This window comes from Megalobrama amblycephala, linkage group LG9 (assembly GCF_018812025.1).
Source record: "Megalobrama amblycephala isolate DHTTF-2021 linkage group LG9, ASM1881202v1, whole genome shotgun sequence".
NCBI classification, from domain to species: domain Eukaryota; kingdom Metazoa; phylum Chordata; class Actinopteri; order Cypriniformes; family Xenocyprididae; genus Megalobrama; species Megalobrama amblycephala.
In genome coordinates, this window is record NC_063052.1 from 33,161,702 (window position 1) to 33,172,249 (window position 10,548).

Sequence of the window (10,548 nt, forward strand, 5' to 3'; positions counted from 1 at the left end):
ATTTTGTTTTTTGGCGCACAAAAAGTATTCTTGTCACTTTATAATATTAAGATAGAACCTCTGAACTCATGAACTGTTTCAAATATGTTTTTAGCTTTATGGACCTTGAGAGTTTGAATAGCTTTGCTCTCAATAGAGGCCTCACTGAGCCATCAGATTTCATCAACAATATCTTAATTTGTGTTCGGAAGATGAACAAAGGTCTTACGGGTGTAGAACAACATGAGGGTGAGTAATTAATGACATTATTTTCATTTTTGGGTGAACTAACCCTTTAAGGAGGCTTTCTGACCGTGTCATTGATACTGAAAGTCAAGTTCACCCTCCAGAGCATCTCAATGTATCTAAATGGTAACACGTGTTTTTCAGAACTTTTGTGATTTGCTATTTTCTATGGAAGAGGAATAATAAAAAAATAAAACCATCTCGAGATTAAAGTTGTTAAATTTAAAGAAAAAAGTTGAAATAAAATGTTGAGAATAAACTCGTTAAATTACGAGAATAAACTCGTTAAATTACGAGAAAAAAGTCGTTAAATTACGAGAACAAATTCGTTAAATTTTGAGAAAAATGTCGTTAAATTTCGAGAAAAAAGTCGAGATAAAATATTGAGAATAAACTCGTTAAATTACGAGAAAAAAAGTTGTTAAATTACGAGAACAAATTCATTAAATTTTGGGAAAAATTTCGTTAAATTTCGAGAAAAAAGTCAAGATAAAATGTTGAGAATAAACTCATTAAATTACGAGAAAAAAGTCGTTAAATTACGAGAACAAATTCGTTAAATTTTGAGAAAAATGACGTTAAATTTCGAGAAAAAAGTCGAGATAAAATGTTGAGAATAAACTCGTTAAATTACGAGAAAAAAGTCGTTAAATTACGAGAACAAATTCATTAAATTTTGAGAAAAATGTCATTAAATTTAGAGAAAAAAGTCGAGATAAAATGTTGAGAATAAACTCATTAAATTACGAGAAAAAAGTCGTTAAATTTCGAGAAAAAAGTCGAGATAAAATGTTGAGAATAAACTCGTTAAATTACGAGAAAAAAGTCGAGATAAAATGTTGAGAATAAACTCGTTAAATTACGAGAAAAAAGTCGTTAAATTTCGAGAAAAAAGTCGAGATAAAATGTTGAGAATAAACTCGTTAAATTACGAGAAAAAAGTCGAGATAAAATGTTGAGAATAGTCTCGAGATGGTTTTATTTTTTTATTATTTGCTTGGCCCTAATCCTCTTCCGTAATTTTCCCCACAACTTTTATTATATCAATGTCAACTAGCATTAAATAAATGTGTTCACTCTTTGTAAGATATTAGAAAGGTGCATTACCTACAACTGTAGCCTAAAACAATGACTAAATAGCTATTTGGTTAATTGGTTAAAATTATTTTTCACCAGTCACGTGTTTGGTGATGTCTGCTGAAAAGGAAAGTCAAGTTAGAATTTTTGTCTTTGGAATAACATAAACTCTAATAAGACCAGGATGGAGCCCCTAAAGGCAAATGGTGATGAAAAAAATATGAGATGGGAGGGGAAAAAAATATTTCAATGCTTTTGCGTTCTCTCGCTAAAGTTTTGCGTTCCCCCAAAAAACTTTGCATTCGCTTACAAAGAATTCAAAGCTACGGAGCCCCTAAAGGGACATGGTAAAGGAAAATGTTTTGCGAGCAAACGCAAAATTTCTCTGGGAAACGCAAAGATTTTGCGAACGAACACAAAGTTTCTCAGGGGACTGCAAAACATTTGCAAGAGAACGCAAAAGCATTGACGACTTATTATTCCTCCAATCTCATATTTTTTTTCCACCACCACGTCCCTTTAGGTGAAGGAAAAGGTTTTGAGAGCATTGGCAAAGTTTCTCGGGGGAGCGCAAAAATTTTGCGAGTGAACGCAAAGAATCTGAGGAGGGATGCAAAACACATGCAAGAGAATGTAAAAGTATTGACTTATTATTTTTCTCATCTCATATTTTTTCCCTTTAGGGGCTCCGTAGTACAATAAACTTATAAATAAATAGAGTAAATTCGATATTATGTTGACTTATCTTCTTAGTCCAGACTGAGAGCATAACAGAATCTATTGCACAGTACGTTTTTCTACAGAGCTGATTTCTTATGCTAATCACAGCGCTGTCATCAGTAACAGAGTACATTAGCTAATGCTCCGGCAAATGAATATTCTTTTCACTCTTTTTCCCGGTTCTCCGTAAGGTTGCAGTTCAGCAGCTTCTATGACATCAACGTCCTCAGTGTTTCGTGGGTCTACAGCTGGATGCCGGCCTTTATTGAGTAGGTGGAAGCGAATGTTCCGCGGCCCTATTCATCTCCCGCGGCTCCTCGCTAATTAAGCTGTCAGGCTGCTGTTTGAGGCCGGGGGAGAGCGACAGCATAAGAGCAGTGGTGGAGGGAGGCTGGATCTCTGGCGCTGGATCCAGTCTGTAATTTAAAACGTAGCTCAAAAGAGCTTCAGCACCCAGCCAAGCCACCCGAGGAGGGAAGCTAACCTCTCTCTTTATAAATCACTGATATGAACGGCCCGTCTAATATGCAGGTGCTGAGGGAGAGATATTACACAAGCTTATGTTCACATGTAGCTATGTGTTGCATAATGCATATATGCACATACAGTGAGAGCCGAAAGGCCAAATCCACACTGAAATGCTGGGAGGAAAAAAGTTTTATGATTTAAAAAAGAATTTATGGTTTTTTGTTTTGTTTTGTTTTTTAAGTATTTATGTAAGTATTTTATGTGTGCACACATACACATATATAAATTATATATATACATATGTATTAGGCTATATATACACATAATCCATGTCATACAACATAAGTTATAATGTATGTGTGCATATATCAATAAATATATGCATTAGCTTCATAAGTTTCATAAGCTATTTAAATTTTAATAAAGAGTAATGAAAAATTTAGCTAATGCACTAGGGCATTCGGGACAAAATGAATCCACCTTCATCGAAAATGACTTGGGATTTATTTCTAGCCAAGAGTACTGTTCTTTTCATTTCAGAGTACATCCTTTAGCACCATATTGCCATTATGTCAAATAAATTATATTTGCATAAGAAATCATGCAAATGTGCTGCGAAACTCCAGAAGATTTAATCTCCAAAAAAACACACAACGTTGATTTTTGGTCATTTCAAATCTGAGTTTACAACTTTCTCTAACAAAATCTCTGTGCTAAACTATTTATGTGGGATTGAATTAAAGTAATAATTTACCCAAAAATAAAACTGCTGTCATTATTTTCTCACTCTCATTTTTGTGGTGCTTCAAGATTGAAACATGGGAAAGCACTGTGGAACAGTGGGTGTCTAAAATTCCCTCATATAAAAGGCGGTCAGTGACCCCTCCACAGGAGACCGTGACTAAATCTGAGCACTTTTGTTCATCGTGGGGCTGTCTGGAGAACCACAGAGCCAACCGTTACAAACCCTGTGAGATTCTCGTCTTTGCTGTAATAACCTCTTTTTCTCTTTGCACTACAGGTGTTTGACATTTCAGCAGAAACAACTTCAGGCTGAGACACGTTCAATGAACTCCATCAGGCATCTGACAAGAAAACCATATTTTTCTCTATTAGGATGGCTGGAAACATCTTGAGAAGGCTGTGAGAACAACGTTTGCTCAAAGACATAAAATTGTATGTGTTGCACCTGGTGATGAAAGAGAATTGGAAAAATTGTCACATTTTTAGGCACAAGTTAAAATTATACTAAACATTCCAATTTTTTCTCTTGCCTATTTTCAGATCAAGCTTAAGTTTCCACTTGGTGGAAATGAAAATCTCCATATACCCTAATGATCACTCAGAACAAACCACTCAGAAATACCCTGACAGCCAGCCAGTACATCCTAGCAACCACACTGCAACACCCTGGCATCAACCCAGAACACCTTAGTAAGACTCTGGCATCAACCCAGAACACCCTAGCAACCACTTACAACACCCAGGCACCCTAGCCACCACTTACTGTAGCAACACCCAGGCAGCCACCCAGAACACCTTAGTTATGCCCTGGCATCAACCCAGAACACCTTAGCAACCACTTAGCAACACCCTGACCGCCAAGCACCCTAGCCACTACTTAGCAACACCCAGGCAGCCACCCAGAACACCTTAGTAATACACTGGCATCTACCCAGAACACCCTAGCAACCACTTAGCAACACCCTGGCATCTAGGCACCCCAGGCACCACTTAGCAACACCCTGGCAGCCACCCAGAACACTTTAGTAATGCTCTGGCATCAACCCAGAACACCCTAGCAACCACTTACAACACCTTGGCACCCAGGCACCCTAGCCACCACTTACTGTAGCAACACCCAGGCAGCCACCCAGAACACTTTAGTTATACCCTGGCATCAACCCAGAACACCTTAGCAACCACTTAGCAACACCCTGGCTGCCAAGCACCCTAGCCACTACTTAGCAACACCCAGGCAGCCACCCAGAACACCTTAGTAATACACTGGCATCAACCCAGAACACCCTAGCAACCACTTAGCAACACCCTGGCATCTAGGCACCCCAGGAACCACTCAGCAACACCCTGGCAGCCACCCAGAACACCTTAGTAATGCTCTGGCATCAACCCAGAACACCCTAGCAACCACTTACAACACCCTGGCACCCAGGCACCCTAGCCACCTCTTACTGTAGCAACACCCAGGCAGCCACCCAGAACACTTTAGTTATACCCTGGAATCAACCCAGAACACCTTAGCAATCACTTAGCAACACCCTGGCATCTAGGCATCCCAGGCACCACTTAGCAACACCCTGGCAGCCACCCAGAACACTTTAGTAATGCTCTGGCATCAACCCAGAACACCCTAGCAACCACTTACAACACCCTGGCACTCAGGCACCCTAGCCACCACTTACTGTAGCAACACCCAGGCAGCCACCCAGAACACTTTAGTTATACCCTGGCATCAACCCAGAACACCTTAGCAACCATTTAGCAACACCCTGGCTGCCAAGCACCCTAGCCACTACTTAGCAACACCCAGGCAGCCACCCAGAACACCTTAGTAATACACTGGCATCAATCCAGAACACCCTAGCAACCACTTAGCAACACCCTGGCATCTAGGCACCCCAGGCACCACTTAGCAACACCCTGGCAGCCACCCAGAAGACCTTAGTAGTACCCTGGCATCAACCCAGAACACCCTCGCAAACACTTAGCAACACCCTGGCCACCAAGCACAATAACCACCACTTAGCAACACCCAGGCAGCCAGATGTACACCTTAGTAATACCCTGGCATCAACCCAGAACACCCTAGAAACCACTTAGCAACACCCTGGTAGCCAGGCACCCTAGCCACCATTAAGCAACACCTTGGTAGCCACCCAGAACACCTTAGTAATGCCCTGGCATCAACCCAGAACACCATAGCAACCACCTAGCAACAGCCTGGCACCTAGGCACCCTAACCACCATTAAACAACACTATGGCAGCCACCCAGAACAACCTAGCAACCACTGAACAACACCCTGATAGCACCTTATCAATACCCTGGCATCAATCCACCCAGAGCAACTTAGCAACACCCTGAAAGCCATCCAGAACACCTTGAACACCTTAGTAACATCCTGGGAGCCATCTAGAACACCCTAGCAACTACTGAACAGCCCCTGGCAACCCCCTAGAAAACCAAACACTTATCAGTACCATGGTATCCACCCAGATCATCCACTTAGCAACACCCTTGCAGCCACCCATAACACCTTAACAACACCTAAGAACACCCTGGAAAATACTCAGAGAAACCCAGAACATCTTAGCTAGCGCCACCCTGGCAAACAACCAGAACACCTTAGTAACAACCTTGCAACCATCCAGCAGAACCTACAACCAATGAGCAACAATAACTTTAAGCATTTTTAAGTAAACTATTCAAAGTTTATGTCATGTTCACCTGTGATGGCTTTGAAGTCAATGTGTTATCAGTAGTTCCTCACAGCCCAACAATATTGAACCAGAGCAAAAATGAAAATGGAGAGAGGAAGTGCACACAAAAGCACCATTATCAGCTGGTTCCATCTGAACAATCACATCTGTGTGTGGATAAGGACAGATGGATATGGCTGCCTTGAAGGCGTGGGGTTTCAGGCAGATTGTTGCAATTCTTCACCAGATTTGAAAGCCTTTGCGGCACTGATGCTCGTTAAGCCCATTGCCCTTTTGAAACCAATTTCGGTGTCTCTGCACTCATGCCTGTGCGAATATGTGGTCAGTTTGCTTTTTCAAGCTGTCGCGCCTCATGCGGCGCTTGGCTCAGTCTGGATTACGACAGCACTTTCCCTGCTCTAGGTCACCAGGATCAGCTCTCGCTCAACACCACAGCCATACATATAATCCCATCAGCCCCAGCATGGAAGAAGAGGATTTCAGGGTGACTATGAGGAATTTGAGAGAAGATTAGGCCACTGGATATCTCATTCCGCCTCACAAATGGATCATCAAATCGGGTATCATTTGCTTGCTTTACATTTCCACATGTGTAGATTTAGATTTTATCTGTTGTTTTTACCCAGACAATTCAGAAATGTCAGAATAATGCAGAATAATTTGCCAAAATATCCAAACAAAACACTGCAGGGATTCTGTATTTCACAATGCAATATGTTCAATTTGACCTTCCCTTCCAATTCCAAAAGCATTCACAATCTATATTTCGACTCAGTATTTGATTGTTGAAATTAAACAATGCCAATTAATCCAGTTGATTGAATATAAAATGACAACTGTGATGTTAAACATTTTTTAACAAAATTGTAGGCAGTGTATAGTGTGTAGTATTTAGGTAGTAGTAAGCTGGTGTTCTAGTCCACATTCATGCACGTTTGAGGCTGCAGTCTGTAGCGCCATCTAGTGCCTGCTGACAAAACAATCACATTTTCTACTAAACATTTGAAAACAAAATGTGTTTGTCAATAAAAGGAAAGAAGGCCATGTGTCCATGAGAGCACATGTGGGTTTGTGTGTGTGTGAAGTGGCTTTGACATTAGCAAAGATCACAACACACCTGCACACTGACCCCAATCCTCATAAGGATCTTACTGAGACATTGTTAGTCTAATAACGCAACCTCTCTCTCTCTCTCTCTCTCTCTCTGCAAAGTCACAGTCTCGTGCAGGTCAGGACAGAGGAAAAACAAACACGGACGGCCTGATGATTCGGCAAAAGCACACACAGGAAATTATGGCATCAGTTGTGAGTATATAAGCATTCTATTCTATTCTATTCTATTCTATTCTATTCTATTCTATTCTATTCTATTCTATTCTATTCGTCTGTTCATCAGTTTATTACAAAAATAACTGTTTATATTCCACTTTTGGAATGAAGCTGGTGTCTTTTTAAATCAGTAATAAAACATTCTGTGGCACCTTAGTGTAAATAGAAATAGAAATAGAAAACCTTTATTGTCATTGTACAGCTGTACAATGAAATTTAGTCTCATTTGAAAGTGCACACACATATGAAAATGTACAATTAAACAAATGTAACCAGTGCAAATATGACAAATATGTACAGTACTGTTACTGCTACTGTAATGGAAAGGAATGTAAAGATTATAAAAAAAAAAAAACTGTTTTCTATTTGAATATATTTCACAAAGTAATTTATTCCTGTGATGGCAAAGCTGAATTTTCAGCATCATTACTCCAGTCTTCAGTGTCACATGATCCTTCAGAAATCATTCTAATATGCTGATCTGCTGCTCAAGAAACATTTAATGTGTACAATTGTACAAAATATTTGTGTACAATATTTTTTTTCAGGATTATTTGATGAATAGAAAGTTCAAAAGAACAGTGTTTATCTGAAATCTAATCTTTTGTAACATTATAAATGTCTTTACTGCCACTTTTGATTGATTTAATGCATCCTTGCTGAATAAAAGTATTCATTTCTTTAATTTCTTTTCAAAAAAATACAAATAAAAATTCTTACTGACCCCAAACTTTTGAACGGTAGTGTATAATGCTACAGAAGCTTTGTATTTCAGATAAATGCTGTTCTTTTGAACTTTCTATTCATCAAGGAATCCTGAAAAAAAAAAGTACACAACTGTTTTCAACATTGAAAATAATCATAAATGTTTCTTGAGCAGCAAATCAGCAGATTAGAATGATTTCTGAAGGATCATGTGACACTGAAGACTGGAGTAACGATGCTGAAAATTCAGCTTTGATCACAGGAATAAATTACTTTGTCAAATATATTTAAATAGTACACAGTTATTTTAAATTGTAATAATATTTCACAATATTACTGTTTTTTACTGTATTTTTAATTAAATAAATGTAGCCTTGGTGAGCAGACGAAACTTCTTTTAAAAACATTAAAAATCTTAGTGGTTCCAAACTTTTGGACTGTACTGTATATATATGTTTAGCTTTTATATATTTTATTATATTTATATTATGTTTGTTTTTTAAACAGTATTAAAGAAGTTTGTTTGTGGATACTTAATTTCTTTCATTATGTGTTCCAACTCATCTATTAAAAAATGTATTATACTTTCATTTTTTCTAAAGAAATTCATATTTATGCACAATTTATGTCCACAAAACTATTTTATGCATTTAAGCATAAACATCATAAAAAAAAAAATCAGTTGAGTACTATGTCCAAACTTAGAAGTGTGTATAATTAGATTTTTTCCATAGAAATTGTGTCATAGAAAAATGCATGTAAATGTCACACTTTTCCACATGTGTGTGTTACAGATTCAGGAAAGTTTGCCCTGCCTTGGGAAAAATGCAATGATCCATCTAAATAGCTGTGGCATTCAGCTGGTGTCTAAAAAGGGCCGTCTCTCACGCACACCTGCCCTCCATCTGTTACCGACACATGCTGAGGAACCTGTTTGCTTGACACTCTCCTCATCCTCCTCCTCCTTCTCCTCTTCCTCCTCCATACAGGATCAGGGTAGAGCTCCTGCTCAGCCCTCAGAGCAAGAGAAAGAGGCTGAGAATCTGCCCCCGAGACGCCCTCTGAAACTCGCTCCGCTAGAGCTCCCCCTAGAGGTGAGAGAGGCACAGCGGCAGAAGATCAAAAGCGCTCAGGAGGCCAAAGTTGCGCCCTGTAAGTCTGCTGAGACGTATCCAAGAAAAGCAAAGGTTTGTTGGCAGGAAGGCCCAGCCAAGTCACCAGAGCGCCTCCCGCTGAGTACCATCACAGAACACCACAAAACACTGCTACCTGTCAATCAAGTCAAGGTTGGTTCTGATAGGCCAGCAGGGAAGGAGGCGGGGCAAGGGGAAGGTAATCCGTCAGTTCGCTCGGCACATGCTCTCGAGAACATCTGCCAATCAGAGCACGGCAACAGCCAATCAGCCGCTCCCGCTAAGAACCAGGATGCAGTCAAAAGGCGTCTAAGACTGAGAAGGACTCAGCGGCTAGAGGAGGATCAGAGCAAATCCAGCTCATTAACAGGTGGATTATCTGCTGATGAGAGCAAACAGGCCTCAGCCGGCCCTGGTCAACGCGCCTCCGAGAAGGCCATCAGAGATGCCAGCCGTGTGCTGGAAAAGGCATCATGGAGGAATCCACGGGAACCTGGGATTTGTGAGATGGAGGCAGTGGGTAAAGTTGGGAGAAAGATGGCTGTTAATGACATTCAGGAAGCCGTGTTCTGACTCTTTGACCCGAAGAGGAAGTGCAACACACGGTGTTGGGGTTAGAGACTTGAACATGGCAATATAACCATGTCTGCAGAGGATTTTCCCTCTTGGGTTTAGCTCAGTAATGTAGAAAACAGCACAACATTCCTGATCCAAATATGGGTGTATAAGTATATATAAGGGATTATGTACAATGAGTCAGTCAAATTTTGAACATAAAATTTCAGAAAAGTTGTAATATAAAATTTAATGTCTTAATGTACTATGATTAATTAACTGGAGAAGTATGGTAATGTTTATTATTTTTAAAAATACCTATGCTTTAAAATATTGATTATATTGAATATTGATTTATGCACTTTTTTATTATTATACAAAATTACCTGTAGAACACTATGACTGACCAATCAGAATCCAGTAATAAAATCCATTTATATAAAATGATTATCGTTGCTAAAACATTGACAGCTTGCGCAAAGGATTTGTCAATACTGTTCACGGCAGCCAATAAAAATTTAAATGATCACTGTGTTTCTTTTCCATTTTACATAAATCAATAAAATGTTGCTGTGCCTGACACATTCTGAGATTAATAAATAAATAAATCTGTCTTCTCTCTGGGGACCAAAATCACTACAGTGCCAATTGACTAAAATGGCTTTCACAGAATGTAATTTTAGCACTATATAGAGCTAGCACTAAAATGACACTTTGTAAAACGATGGTTATTATGGATCATGGGATATACCATTCATTTTTACCAGGTTTGTGCAATTCAATTCAACGTAGCTGAGTATGCCAACTGCAGAGGGGCTTTGAACTGATGAGCATCTCATTATTATTATAATTATTAGTGGTAGTAATTTTTACATT

General features: G+C 39.3%; 1 protein-coding gene across 1 annotated transcript; it reads left to right on the forward strand.

The window, feature by feature from the left end:
- Positions 1-2,842: 2,842 nt before the first annotated feature.
- Positions 2,843-10,201, forward strand: LOC125275743. The gene is made up of 3 exons (XM_048202975.1): positions 2,843-6,510; positions 7,163-7,255; positions 8,779-10,201. Exons 2-3 carry the CDS (start codon positions 7,214-7,216, stop codon positions 9,688-9,690), a joined length of 954 nt encoding a protein of 317 aa, XP_048058932.1. The 5' UTR covers positions 2,843-6,510; positions 7,163-7,213; the 3' UTR covers positions 9,691-10,201.
- Positions 10,202-10,548: the final 347 nt, after the last annotated feature.

Bases quoted from the DNA above. Each gene is read 5' to 3' on its own strand.
- LOC125275743 (XM_048202975.1), top strand. From the start codon at position 7,214: ATGATTCGGCAAAAGCACACACAGGAAATTATGGCATCAGTT. The intron at 7,256-8,778 runs GTGAGTATATAA...TGTGTGTTACAG, and splicing joins AGGAAATTATGGCATCAGTT to ATTCAGGAAAGTTTGCCCTG.